The sequence below is a fragment of the Cyrtonyx montezumae genome, unplaced genomic scaffold (assembly GCF_038088225.1).
Source record: "Cyrtonyx montezumae isolate F1298 unplaced genomic scaffold, pur_monq_1.0 scaffold_3, whole genome shotgun sequence".
Lineage (NCBI taxonomy): Eukaryota > Metazoa > Chordata > Aves > Galliformes > Odontophoridae > Cyrtonyx > Cyrtonyx montezumae.
Genome location: NW_027072034.1, coordinates 113,737,905 through 113,753,108, shown reverse-complemented (window position 1 = coordinate 113,753,108; position 15,204 = coordinate 113,737,905). Strand labels below are relative to the sequence as shown.

The window sequence follows — 15,204 nt, the reverse complement described above, 5'->3', positions numbered from 1 at the left end:
GTGTATCTTCAACTGCTATAGAGCCATAGGTGAGACAAAAATGCTTGGTCTGTCATTACCCTCATGTAATTTTCAAGAGAGATTAATGGCTCCCTAATATCTCAGCCATCTTGGGCTTCTATTTCAAAGTAGTCACTTGTAGATGGAGGGTCAGAATTGTGAGTTCCAGGCTCACACAGGCTGTTTGGTCTGACATCTGCATAAAGCAACATGAAAGAAGGGTGGCTGCTGCAATGGGAGATGTGCATAATGCAATGAATGGAAGAACTGCGAGGAAAGCTCCGAGGTAAGGAAAGGATGGGAGAGGTGATAAGGAGCTCTGCTGGCCATGGATAATACTTAGTGCTTTCATAGTTCTTATCTCTATATCTCAAAACACTGGATAAAGAAGAGGTGAACATTGTTACCTGCATTTCAGAGACGGAGAAAGAAGATGTAAGAAAGAGAACTGATTCATGTGTCACCTCTCAGCGGGGCAGCAGCGGAGCTGGGACAAGAACACAGTTCTCCTAAGCCCCCTCTCTGTGCAGTATCTTAAGGCCATATTGTACTCTTGCCATCACTGTGATCCTTTACAAATGTCTGCTAACAGACATTATCACACACCCATGACAGTTAACCCCCGGTAGCTGTGTTTTAAAACTGAAGTGTCTGGTAGATAATAGAAGTGAGTTGTTCAGAGTCTGTTTCAGAGAAGAGCTCCAAATTTAGGTGTTCTTCTCTTCTTAACTTCTAGTCAGAGTTGACTTTTACCTCTGCATTATGAAACTATAGCTATTTAAGCAGCTATTTCATACTTCATAAGAGCACATGGCAAGCCTGTATTTGTTTTTCCAATCAGTCAGTGAGGAAGCGAACCGATGAGCAGCGAGAAATTATTTTTGGTCACGTGAGGGACACAGCTATCCAGATAGTATTTGGCAGCCAAGAAGCAAATTACATGCACATGAGTGTAATGGTCGCGCCTGATTTCATAGAGCAATAAAAAATGATGAAAATAAAACAAATTCAATTTAACATCTGAAGTCTTTCAGTAGAGGAGTATAATACTAGATAAAATGCTGAGCTTACAGATGGAATATGTCCACATATGACTGTGCACAGCTTCTCTATGAAAAGGGAAAAAATCCAATATGTTTCTTAATGGAGCTAGATAGCTGACAGAAAAAAGAAAAAATCAAATATTCACAGAACGTAAAAAAAATCTTTAGAGGAAATGACCAAAGGTTCAATGAAAGTATTTTCCATTACCTGAATGTAAAGAGGGTTCCCATGTCCAACATAGATAGCAGCTCTGCTTTTGACTTGGGGAAGGAGAGGCGGTAGCGTAGGGTCTCAAAAGCAGGTATGATCAGAGCTTTCTTGGTGTTAGCCAGGTCTAGCTGGGTGACGGACTTCCTGGCAAAGAGAAACAACAAATATAAGCAGGAAAATGTTAAACTGAGAAGATTCCTTGTCATTTCCAAATAAAGAGAATGGGCAGTATGATAACTGCAAATGTGACTGTGCCCCATATTCTTTACCATGAGTATATCGTTCCTTCCTCTCCTGTGGAACAGATATCTGCCTTCAAGAATACTGGTTGTCATGAAGGTCAGTTTTCATTCTAGGCAAGCCAAAAGGACATGGTAAATTAGCAGAAGTGTGTCTTGATGATTGTTCATCATGTTATCCTACGAAGAACAGTTGAGGAAGTTGGGTTTGTCTATCTTGGAGAAGAAGAGACCCTGGGGAGACTTCACTGAGGCCTTCTAGTACTTGAAGGGAGCTTATAAGAACAAGGGGGATCAACTTTATACATTGCCTGATAGTGACAAGACAAGGAGCAATGGCTTTAAACCAGAAGAGGAGTTTAAGTTAGATGTTAGGAGTTCATTACTCAAAGAGCAGTGAGGCACTGGCACAGGCTGCCCAGAGAAGCTGTGGGTGCCCCATCCCTGGAAACGTTCAAGGTCATGTTGGATGGGGCCCTGTGCAGACTGATTTAGAGGTTGGCAATCCCTGGGCAACCCCACATCAGGGGGATTGGAACTGGGTGGGAGTAAGGTCCCCTCCAATCTAAGCCATTATATCATGATGTGCATGATAGTGTCAAGCTTAGAGCTCATTTGTGCTACACAGAAGATTTGTGCATTGGGTGCTCTGAGATACATCGCTTTCTGCCTTCTTTTGCTGCAGGTTGTGCAGTGTGGAGACTGTTTCAGTGTGCATGTGCGTGCACACACACACACATACTGCATTTTCCACAAGAGGCCTTAGAACAATTGCAGCAGGAGAACAACAGCAATCTTATGCACAGCCTGCCAGAGGTATTTCATCAATTCTTCCCTAACAAACTAAAGGCTAAAGAAAAAGAAAGAGAAGTTACTTTTCCATCCCCCAAGTGAATCTTTGCATGCTTGTCATTAGAAATAACTCTGTCTCGATTTTCCTTTCATTATCTTTATATTTCATAAGAGAAATATGCTTCTCTTTCCCTGTCATAGTCAGTTCCTCTTAACAGGATTCACTGTCCTGACTTTTATGTTACTGCAACAAGCAATCAAGGACAATGTTGACAAGCAAGAAATTCTCTACAGCCTTATAAGATGAAAGAATTTGGATCACTGTCATAATACCAGGAAAACCAAACAAAACAATTTCCTAGGCCCAGAATACCTGAAATTTATTTCTATTGCCATCAGATAAAAAGGAAGAGAGATGGACTATTTAATAAAATCTGAATTTTAGAGAATTCATACTGCCCTATGGGCCTGTTCTATAAAAAGAAATCTGTTCTCAGAGCCCTACTGCATAGTTTGCATTGTTTAAAGAACCTCTGCCACATTCCACTGAACTTTTCACAACTGAAGGATTTTAACAATGTCTTATCATAACTTTTCTTTACTTTCCTCACTGCCTTCTCCCTCACCATTACTAATGGCCAAGATATCTGCATGTAAATAGATGACTGCTTCACAATCAGCCTCCATGACCTTCCAGAATCACTGAACAGTGCCAGCACCTGGCCTTTATGATGCTTTTAATGTTTTTTCCCCTTCACACCTTCTCTGCAAGCCGGGCACGCTAACACAGTTACTCTGACAACATCTCAGGCTTCCTGGACTCTGCAATCTGTCAGCCTTGAGAGGTGCAGCTTTGAGGATTCAGTTTGAGGAAGAAGCAGATAATGTTTGCAGTGATGCTCCTCCTTTGGGCTCTGCAAGGAAAGAGCAGCTTCCACTTATGGCTGCCGCTGTCTCTTTGATAAAGAGCTCTGAAGTCCCATGCAAAAAACAAGGTCCCAGCTTTGCTTGGCACTGTCCAAGGAGTAGGAGACAATCCTGTCCACCAAAGTTCATAGCCTGAAGTTGAACAAAGATAAGGCAGGTGTAGGTATCAAGCAGGGATAACAGCAGAGGCTGTCAAGCAGAGCAAACTGTGTTGCAACTAGTGTTAAACATGACTTTCTAAGATATGGGATACAAACACTAAAATGATGTGGATATCAATAATCCCCTCTGTACACTCCCTGCTCTTGTCATCTGCAAATTTAGTTCGGGTGTCAGTGGCTGAACTGGGCCTTAGATCTCTTGTTGGAAACAACAGATGAGAGTAGCAATACAAATAAAACCAAGGGCAGCGTGAACAAACTGATACACAAGGCTGAAATCACTGGCACAGTCAAAGGTGAGTACAAAAAGTAAGGTAAGCAGAGAGAAGCAGAAATCTGAAAACAAGATGCTTGTAGTAGATGCAGTCAGACACAGAGAGCCAGCAGAGGTGATAGAGTGAAATAATAACGTGATAATCTATGCAGAAATATATTAAAGTACACAGTGCTAAGGCCAATGGAGAGGGGTTCACCAAAACTGAGCTGGGAGCTGAAACAGCAGCCCTGATCTCTGAGAACAACAGCCTGCTTTGGATTAGACTGCATGATGCAAAGGACTGACATAAGCTGTGGAAAGAATCAGCGCTGATATCCAGGTGTGGAATCTGAGTGACAAAGGACAACAGAGACCATGTCAATTATGATAAAGATAGAGAGGTTTTGGTAGAGAAGTAAACATCTTCCATTTTCTTCTGACATCCATAACTGGCTGAGCCACTGGCTGAGAATCCAACCTCTTCCTATTGGAAGCAAATCCATTTTTCCTTTTTTGTATGCTGACATTCTTCCTGTTTCATGCAGAGGTGCTATTTGCTGGGTGACTGGTTTCGTGATACTTGGAATAGAAAATTTCCACTCTTAAGTGTTGCAAGTAAAATATAATGTGTGAGGAATACGTTTGATTATTTTACAAACCAGCAATGGGCAAATTGTTTAATTCCTGCTCTATACTTCTGAGTGCTGCTGGATTCAGTGACATCAATCCTGCACCCATTTTCCTTTATCTGTCCTTTCCCCCACATCCTAAAATGAGGAGACAAGATCTCATGAAGTGGTTTCTCTTTGCTAGTGTTGTCCAGGAAACCGTTTCCCAGGCACCTGTGTGTTCAGACCCAATGTATGTCATTCTGACACACTGAGGGTTGGGTTAAATTTTTAATTTACCCATCAACCCTGTTTTTTGTAAAGCATGGAAGAAATGAACTCTAAATCACAAGGGCCTCCTCAGTGTCTGAATGAACAGTGTTGAGTTCAATCTTCACATCTCTGCAGTCCTTTCCAAACATTAACAAACAGTTCTCATCCTCAAGTGGGCAGATAGTAGCACTCCCATTTCTGGAGGATAGGGAAGCTCAGATACAGAAATGCTTGCATTGAATTCAGAAAAATAAAATAAAAATAAAATAAAATAATAAAATAAAATATGTTCATTTATTCAAATTATATTCCACCATTAGGATTCTAACTGATTAGCTCAAGATCAATGGACAAGGCAGTCATGGGGTTTGTTACAAGAACTGAAGAGTTGTCAGTCCAGTGTTAAATTAATCAGGATTTTCATCCTCTCTACAAAAGCAGCCTATAAAGGCATCCAACAAAGAAAAATAAACAGGCATAAGATGAAGTGTGATTTTTTCTGAGTTACCAAAGAGCAACTAGAAATATTTCTGAATTCGTGTTGCAATGGACAGGTTTATAACCTGTGGGCAGAGTTTGGATGTAAGCTCTCATTCAATGCTAATGTGTCCCTGGAAGAAAAGGGCATATTTTATACAGATGTGTCAGGAAAGAACTTTAGTGCTAGCTGTGACAACTGTAGATACCATAAAGAAGCAGCCTGTTCAGTTATTTTAGGTGAGCTGAGCCTTTAGGATGACCCAAACACCTTACTTGTTGCAACCAGAAAGAGCCTTTCGCTCTGGAGTAATGACAAAATGACCTCAGTAACTGATGACTGAAAGTGACAAAAGACTTCTACTCAGCTCAGACCACAAAAATGTCTGAGCTCTGTAAATAGGAAATCTTTAAATGATACATTTCTTCCCTTCTCCATTTCATAGCAGAGTGAGATAGGACAAAAAGGGGTTTTGATGGAGATTAAAAGCATTGAAATGACCTTAGCAGATGTGAAAAAGCTCAATTAGCACAAATCTAAGTGCTATCAGCAGACACCTAGAGGGACTGGTAACCATCAGCTTCTCCTTCAAAATTGTCTGTAATCATTCCCATACAACCTCCAAAGTAGGTTGAAAATGCTTTTCAAAATTCCTTTTTCTCTGAGAATGCACAACAGACAGGACTCCCCTATTTTTCAAGTAAAAGAGACTTGACTGGCATGTCCTGTACAGAGCAGCGCCTGAAAGACCACTGCCCCGTCTGCTTATGGTTGTTCTCTCCGAGGAAGTGAAGATGGAAATGTGTGACAGCTCTCTAACAAACAGCTGCTGCCATTCAGACTGACGGCACTGATCAACTACCTGCAGAGGCAGCAGGAGCAATCAGTGTGGAAAGATACAACATAACCGTATTTAAAATAATCTCACTGCATCTCCCTGCTATTTTACTGAGAAAAATCACTATTGAAAAAGCAACAAAAGACTCTAGTCCACACACACACAAATCCAGTTCCCTTTGAAATAGCTGGTAGTAGCAGGCAGGCAATTTTGATGTTCCCAAGCAACAGAGATGCACAGTTAAGGTGGTGTAGGTTTCAAGAAGGACTTGTAGAGCAATGTAAAGTCTCAGCTGTAACAATGGTCAGTGCCAATCCATCTTCTTCTGAACAACATCTATGTGTGGAATCACTGTGCATTTAGTCCTGTGATACTCTGTCACTACACAGTAACTATTTCTGTGGCTTTACTGTATTAAGTACACTGTGGAATACCAGTTTGTCTCTTCTTTTCAATGCTGGGCTTCCATTGGTGCACTGGGAAGCAGCAAGAGGGACAAGCTTTGTTTTTGGTACTACCTATCAATGTCAATAGTTGCTATCCTTACTGTGTCTGACATCGATATGGAGAAATGTAACAGCATGCAACACATATGACAAAGAACAGTACTGCTAATAACAGCAGTCTCCGTATGCATCTTGAGACAATTAACACGTGCAAGGGAAAGAATTAGTTTGGTGTCCTCACAGCATAAGTAAAAAAGAAATATCTCTAAAATAAGCTAACACATAAAATTTCAGTGATATTACTGAAATCCAGTGTCTTAAAAGCATAGTGAATTTGTCCCAGTACATGGATACAGAAAGTGAAAAAAACCCAAACAACCGTCCACACAAGGGAGAAGTAAGTAGACAGTAAGTTAATCTGAAACAAAGGAATTGCTCCATAAATTTACCACAGAGGAAGGTGGATTTCCCTTTATGCTGCAGCACCTCGGGCCTACATACTGGGAGGGGCTCACCTACAGACAGACTCCCAGTAGCACTGTGGTCAAGTTTAACCAAACTCAGAAAAGAGATGAAAAGCAAAACTGTTTAAGGACTAAGGAACTGAAATCCTTCTGTCTGGCCACAGGGTGTCCCCCTCGCTCTGTGCTTTGGCTTCAAATGACCAGCCTCTGTAGGGGAAAAAGGTCTTCATGAAAAATAGCGCTGTTCATGGATCAGAGGTCTGCAGTTTGCGCAGTCCAACTCGCTCACATTTATTATCATACAGTACCTTACTGAGGTTACTCTTCCCAGTTTTTTTATGCTAATTATTTTGCCTCGACAGGTGCTGGCATTACAGTCATATTCTTGAGCTGGTTAGACTCTCACTCTGTTTTCAAGCTATGAAACTGTATAAAGAGGGTGTCACAGGGGCAACAAATTCATTAATGTTTTGCATGTTTTTTCTGTCAGTGACACTAAGAACCTGGGATGCTTGAAGAAATTGCCTAGTTCTCATCTCTGCTAACACTGAATGCTATTGTACATTTAATGATCCTTAGTTCAGTCCAATTTTCAAATTGATTCTTTTGCTGCACTAAGGAAGTGATTTTGGTGGCTAACAGGGCTCATATTAGACCTTATTTTTTTTTTTCCTGTAACTATATTGTGTCGCTTCTAGTTACAGCCTCTTCCTCTGCCCTAAAAATTATTTAGCTTTGCTGAGCGTTGTCATGCTGTAAACGTCTACAAGCTGCCTTTTTCAGATCTACTCAAACTGCATTATTTTGGGAATGTAGGAGAGGGGTGGACTGACAAGGGCAGAAAAAGTGTGTGGCGTGGAAAGCCATCCTCCACTGTCTGTTTACCTGAGGTACTCGTAGAGTCCATACATGGGCAAGAAGTCAATGTCAGACAGAAACATGTACGGTGTGCTGATATGCTTCATGGCCACATTCCTTAGAAGATTCACTGGATAGAACTGGCCCTCCTTGTACACAATGTGGTAGCCGACATTGTGGCGGCTCATGAGTACTTCTGAGCCCTGGGCATAACGCAGAAATTGCTGGGCTTCAGCATCAGAAAGATAGAGTGCCAGGCTGATTGGACCTTCCCAGTGTTTGCAGATGGCTTCAAGCATCTGGAGCCTGAAAGAGGAAGGGTGAGAATAAGAAAAGGCTGTCTCCCTGTCTGGGACTGTTTTATCTCATCAAATACAGTTATCTCTATCTAAGTGAGACAGATTGGGGTCACTTTATATCCTGTGGAAAGCAATAAATATTTCTACAGCACAATTCATCTTATCTAAGTTTATGTCTCCTTCTGGACAGATGGCCTGCGCCCTGGATACGCCTTTGTCTCCACTGCATACAATGGTGAGACAAAGATGGCCTTAGCCCAGATTGAAACAGCCACAAGGCAAATATGTAAAACGGTGCCTAGTGCTCAATTCACATTTTACGTCAAGATTTTGTTGCACCCTAATATACCACTCCTCAAAAATCTTGAGGAGGACAAACACCTACAGACTTAGAAATCACTTCACCTCCTGTTTATGGAAACCTCTCTGAATTATTTTTGAGACAGTAAGTAAGACCTTAAAGCTCTTAAGAGTGGAAGTCAAGAGAATACTGACTTCTATGAACTTTTGCATTGACTGGAAAAAAATTCACTGTCAGGGAAAGGGCAAATAGATGAAACATCGATAGCAAAGGGGTTTACTATGAGTAGGAAGCAAGAAGAGAAGGAAAAAGAGAAATAGCACTGTCATGGAATATCAACAGAGCACTTCAGACAAAAATACCATTTAAAGTACTAATTTGCATGTATTATTAGCAATAACCTCCTCAAATTCCCTGAAATGATTTTTAAAACAGTTCATATTGGTGTATATTTTTTAAAACTCCCAGTAGTTACAATATTATTGAAGAAAATGCCAACAAAAGGCTTCATATATAAAGCGAATCAAACCCTTTCTGGTCAAAATAGATTAATCACTTGGTGCAATTTAAACAAAATTGCCTTGAGATAAAGATTTGCCACCCAAAAATACAGCAATAACTGATCACAAAGACTCTTGAGTTAATATAAAGGGATATGAACCTATGCAGCCTAGCCAGATATTCTATTATAAATTAAGAAGAGCAGACTATGCAACATGATCATCTTTTCTACGTTTCAAATCCACATTACTAGATTTTTCCCATTAATATTTATACAGAACACGAGAAAAGTTTTCTGCATCATTGTAATCAGGGAAAATAATTTCTCCCTGCTTCTATCGCACTAAGCACTGCAGGAGAAAGGAAAGATATACCAGCAAACATAAATTCTGATTTAACATTAATAGCTTTTTCCTACATTTCTGATGACATTCATGACGATATAATCATTTTGTCTTAGATATGAGATACTACCTTTACTAGGCTACACATGGTACATTATTTTCTTTTTATCTGTTATTGAAACAGAAGTTATTATCAACCTAAAACATACAGCAGAATTAGAAACACAAATAAATAAAAAGGATCTAAATGCTACATGAAATCTTTAAGCTTTAGATTGTACTAGTAGCAAATACAGAAAAAATATATTTTTTGCCGTTCTCCAACATCATGGAAACCTGCTAACCAGAAGAATCCATTTCATCACCATTCAGATTTTGGGAACCTTTGATAAATTAAATAATAGCCCAGAAAGAAATGCAGCGAAACACCTTTCAAGGACTCTAAGCAGTGGAAAAATGGCATACATAACTTATTTAAATGGCACACCTGATGATGCCTGCTAAGCTTTCCACGATACTTAAATGGAAACTGGGTTTTGCCAGTATAAATTTGCAGCTGGACAGCTTAGTGCCCTTCAGAATACTCCATTTTGCTATATTGTTCTCACTGACAGGCTCCACTTCTACGAGCTTGATACAGGGACTGTTGAGTGATGCTCCATAACCTGCACTCTGTAAGTTGTTAGAATTGTCTCATTTGACCACAAAACTAAGAAATATAAGTTTCCAAGCTCACCAAGTTATTTCTCTGTTGTTACGTGTCTTGAGGAATGTGTTCTCTAGAGAAAATAAATAAACACACTGTGTAGTAAATGAGATCATCATTTAGTTGGTTGTTTTTTTAAGGTCTGTTTCTGTCAAGGGTATTTCACTGGAAACCAAATGTTTTGTGAGATTCTTTGTTTTTATTCTTCCTCTTAAGCATATTCAACCAATTTACAAGTCATTCTCACCCCAACCTCAAGCAGTTCAGTGCTAATTTTGTCTTTCTCATCCACATCCTCATCCTACATTTTTTTAATTCCCACTCTGATTACTGATTCCTAGATACATTACATGCCTTATAGCAAGGCTGCCTAGCCAAGTCCTTGAAAGCCACATATGAAGCCAGTGATGGGAACAAGCCATTGTAAGACCAAACTTGTCACATCAGTACAAAAGTGACAATTAACCAACAATGACAACACTGAATGAATTTTCTCTCTCAAAGCCTCTATCTACAGACATTAATGTTAGCTCCTAAGCTGCTCCACTGCCTTCTGCTCTTCAAGCCTATAGCACAAACAGAAGCTTGTCACAACAGTCCTATCAGTCTCAGCTCCAGCAGGATGAGACTTGGAGACACGGGGAGTTACTTTTCTGCCTTTCCTTATGTTGGCTGATGATCTGAAAGGACTAAGCAAGAGTGTGGCATATAGCACATTGTTTACGTGTATGCCATCTTACATCTGAGACACTATTCTTAAATGTCTACAGCTGCGCCGGAGGGGTTTAATAAAAGTGGTGTAAAGGAAGTACAAAAAATAAAGCAGTAACTGAGAGATGTGAAAGAAAACAAAACAGCTAAACAGCTCTTTGGTATGATATTATTTATTGATTTTAGCTGAAAGAGAGTATTTCCAACTCAAATCAATAATTTATAGCAACACACCAAAGAAGTAGGGAAGATTTTTCCTGCACAGTATCAAGAGGGCTGTTCTTCCTGAATAAAAATGTGTGGTTCTGTCTATCAATAAAAACATGTGCCCCAGTGAGGATCCAGAAAGAGAAACAGATGCTCATACTTTGCATCAGTGCCAGTGAATCAGCACCAAGCCCCAGCTCATTCTTTTGAATTAAATTCTGGGGGGAAAATGTACCATGTGCACAGACCAGCTTCTACTAATTTATTGTGGCACTCGCTCAGGGTCTGGCTTAATTTATTTCTTCAGTTTTGTAGTCAAAGGTTTCTGAACACTTAAGAAATGTTTCCTCAATTAAAAATCAATAGGACAGACACTGATGCACACAGTACGTCATAATACAATGTGCCGAGGCACTGCAGAAACAGAACAGCCCTCATCCGTTCATGTTCATTTCTGAAACAGGCTGCAAATATTTTGTTGATATGAATTTCTCTGATCCTCCTGGAATAGTGTTGACTTTCCACTAGTGTAGCAGCAGTGATATTCATGGGTCTTACAGCATCCTGCATGTGCTCCACCAAGTGAAATATTAGTTGCGTGCTTATAAGCAAGGAGTTCTGCCTGGTTTTATAACCCACTTGGATAGCAGCAACTATAAAGTTTAGAAGAGATTTGAACTGAGAAGCAGGAAGAAAAAGGAGACTGACAATTCAAAGTATCACTGAGCTGGCTGATGTAGACTGAACTGTCAGTGCTTCTGAAACATGACAACAGTGGGAATCATAAAGGTGCAGATGGAGCTTGTCATGAAACGGACTTTTTTTCCCCAAATTAAATATCAGTTAAATTTCACCTTACTCTGGGACTGAAAGTTGAAGAGTTAAACTTATTATTCTGACAATGTTTACTAAACTGCAGCAACTCCTACGAAAAGGTGATTTTTCATTTCACACTAAACCTAAAAATATTTTAAACTGCCCAATTTGAATCTCAAATGTTTAGTTGTGATTTTCATAAGAAAATCGAGTCACTAATAGAAATTTTCTGCAAGGAAAATACAAACGACAACAAATTAAGATTTTCTGATGTGGAAATGCTGCGTGTAAAACCTTTGATCAGCTACCACTGCTTCCTTAAGTCTGTCACAAACATCTGACATTCCCAAGTTACTGTGAAACTCCATAAACTAACAGTGTCTGGCAACTCTGACAAGTAACAACTCCTGCAGCTTCAGGATTCAACTTCTCATATAATCTACTCGTACTCCTATATGAACTGTAGAACTCTAGCCTGGGTGCATGTGATGCCTACATGCACTACTACTGAAGAAAGATCTTACTGTCTGTTTCTGTTATTTTTTTTCCTTGCTAAAGCTATACATGGCTGGATTTATCAAAAAGCTCTGAGCCTGTCAAAAAAGATTGTCTTATGCTTCCAAATGAGATTTTCCTTACCTGTCCATTGAAAGTTGAGCCACCAGTGTTACATCAGTATTGTCTGATGCAGGCTCATATTCATAATGTAAAAAATACAAATGAGTGCGATGGACAGTGAAACGTTCTCGACGAAATTCATAGCACAAGTCATCCTCGTCCAGCTCAGACAACTGTTTCTGGAGCTGTAAGGTAAGAATAGACAGTAAGTTCCTTACAATTCCACTTGAGAGAATAAACAGGTTGGAAACCTGTAGCGTGACTGCAATGGGGAGTGGAACTGAAACATACATAGCAGAGTTTTCCCAAGCCTCGCTCCTTTCAGTCAATGAACATGAGTTAAGAAGAAAAATCTTTTAAGTAAACAGACGTGGGAGATAAGACAGCCCATCATATTATGGTCTATGTATTGTATATATCATACATATTATGGACTTCCAACATCCCAGCTAGCAATGAAACAGTGAACAATCACAACACTTAATACCACCAAATTTCAGAGCAAATGTTCCAACATGATACATAAGGCCATTCCTTCTGATAAGTGGTATTTTAAACCACTTGTAGACATACAGTTCCAGTAGAGAAAACTCAGCAGCAGATTAAGTTTGTACCCTGAACTGAGCAATTCCCATTCTGCTGCCTCTGCTGGAGAACGTTAAATGTTGCTAGGGGCATGGACAGACAGCTGGAAAAGTAACATCTTAAACTGAACGTCAGCCAGTTTCCTGAGACATACATATCTGCATCAGTATAATTTTGCAATAAAAATAATTCTTCAACTGCAGAAGAGCCAGAATTAAGTACAGGATTTGTGCTTCTGCATACCTGGTTTGAGAAACTGAAAGGATGTCAAATTACCAGAGAACACATATTTCTTGGCTTTCTTGAAAATCAAGCCCCTTCAAAGTCAAAATAGGCAAAAGAAAGCAATTCAGTCCTGAGTCATGCAGTCGTGTAGCTTTAGAAGAATAAAAATTTAACTACGGGAGAAGGAGGAAGAGGAAAAACTGTTCAAATGTCTAAGCAGCTGACCAATTCCATCACTGAACTACATTATTTAAAGCCAAACATCTGGGTAGATTACTTAAAATGCATTCATTTAAAAGGAAAAATCAGTCATGCCTGCTCTAAAATGTCCTACAAAATGCAGTGCAGATGAAAATAATATATATGGTGTTGACACATCAAATAGAGTTCTGTTTGCACTGCTCTTGAAACGTAGGTTATTAGTAAACGTATCATTTTTTACACTGTATTTCTTAAAAGCATTCTGTAAGAGGGATATGATTACCTATTTGTCAGCAAAGAGTAAATTAAGACAAATATTCACTTCATATCTTTACAAGTTTTGATAAAACCACAGTGGGTTTCAAAGCTGCTTCATGCAACAGATTATGAATTACAGACATTTATTTAGATTTAAAAAATCCGTGCAGAGCTATTTAAAGCAATAGTTTACAACAGTATCATTAAGAAAACGGAAAACGTAGGTGTTTTTTTTTCTAACACTGTGCTAAGAACAAGAGCTGTTGTTCTTGGAACTGTAAGAATGATGGCTGCCATCTTCGATTATGTGAGAGCTGAATGTTCTCCTGTGAAGGCTGATAGAATAATTGCTGGTATTTTTCTGTATTATATTACTCTTTAATCTTCTTTTGAATAATGGAAACATCTCCTTTGATTTCAATGAGTTTTGGATCAGGATCTCACTCTTCCTTGCTATTGTTCTGCACGGATCTTAAAATGCCTCTCAGGAGAGACTGCTTTTAGAAAGATGAGAGTCTGAATCTTGAGAAATCTTTACTCAGGCAAAACTCCTGAAACCAAGATCTCTTGGTGGAATAGAAATCAGGAATTCTTTAACGCATCGCTGGAGTTTCATTCATTCTGCTTTACAGATCATCATTCAGCTTAGCCTGTACTTCACCTTCAACAGAACATTCAAAGAATATATGAATTAAACCTAATTTTCACAACAATGACTATAAAGAATACATATATCTCTACATTACCAAAATTATCAAGGAGCTTTACATTTAAGACAATATCAAAGCACTGTGGAAGTTAGCTGTGCCCTAAAATTTTCAGGGTCTTGTTAGCTTATTTTTCCTTTTTTTTTCTTTTTTCAATTTAGTTCAAGGATGATTTTGTGGCAGGTTTTGTTATTTTTAAGAGAAATTGTTACAGCTACCATGGCATAAACAGTGCTGCTGATTTCTAAAGTTAAATAAATAACCAAATATCTCCCCCTTTCTTTTCTCCAGCAGCCTAAGCATCAGATTTTTAACAATGGACAGCTCATTATTTGAACATGTCTCTTGCCTGATGATTGACAACACAACAAAGTGGAAAAAAACAACAACCATAAAGTGAAATACCATAAACTACTTACTTATTGAATCTCATTAAATCCAGAATATTGGTAACTTCCTCCGAATACCTTACAACCTATATATAGCACGCTTAAAATAAATTCATATGGACAAACACTATAGACTTGAGTATCACAGAATCATAGAATCACTCAGGTTGGAAAAGACCTCAAAGATCATCGAGTTCATCCATGACCTAACCATACTACCCTAACTCTAACAACTCCGCTAAATCATGTCCCTGAGCACCACATCCAAATGGTTTTTAAACACATCCAGGGATGGTGACTTAACCACCTCCCTGGGGAGCCTGTAACAGTGCTTAACAATCCTTTCTGTAAAGAAGTGTTTCCTGATATCCAACCTAAACCAAATCAAAGCAAACTCTGTGCACTTCCTTTCCTTTGGAGTCACAGCTTAGCCTCTGAGAGATGAAAACCCTTTCTTTTGGGCATCTCTTTCTTTTGTATTTACATTACTTGTGCAGGTGCAAATGTGAAAAATTCCCACCCATTCTTGCTTTGTTGTCTTCGTAAGACTGAGTTTACCTAATGGCAAACAGAATCACCACTGAAACTGGCCCTGTGGCAAATAAAAGAAAGGAGAAAGGAGAGAGGAGTAGTGGGTCCAAGAAGCCCTTGTTTTTCTTTCTTTGAAGAAATGGTCCACTTTTGTAGCATGTCAGAGCTATACTATTAATATCAAAAACCCAACAAATCAGGGTCTCCTAAA

At 39.2% G+C, this 15,204-nt stretch overlaps 1 protein-coding gene across 1 annotated transcript in view; it reads right to left on the bottom strand.

The window, feature by feature from the left end:
* Positions 1 to 15,204, bottom strand: part of LARGE1 (LARGE xylosyl- and glucuronyltransferase 1) — a 279,675-nt gene that overhangs the window by 12,465 nt on the left and 252,006 nt on the right. The window contains exons 11-13 of the mRNA XM_065743076.1: positions 12,119 to 12,282; positions 7,622 to 7,900; positions 1,252 to 1,398 (exon numbers count right to left, since the gene is read on the bottom strand). Of these exons, the coding sequence (XP_065599148.1) occupies positions 1,252 to 1,398; positions 7,622 to 7,900; positions 12,119 to 12,282 (590 nt within the window). The remainder of the gene's footprint in view (positions 1 to 1,251; positions 1,399 to 7,621; positions 7,901 to 12,118; positions 12,283 to 15,204) is intronic.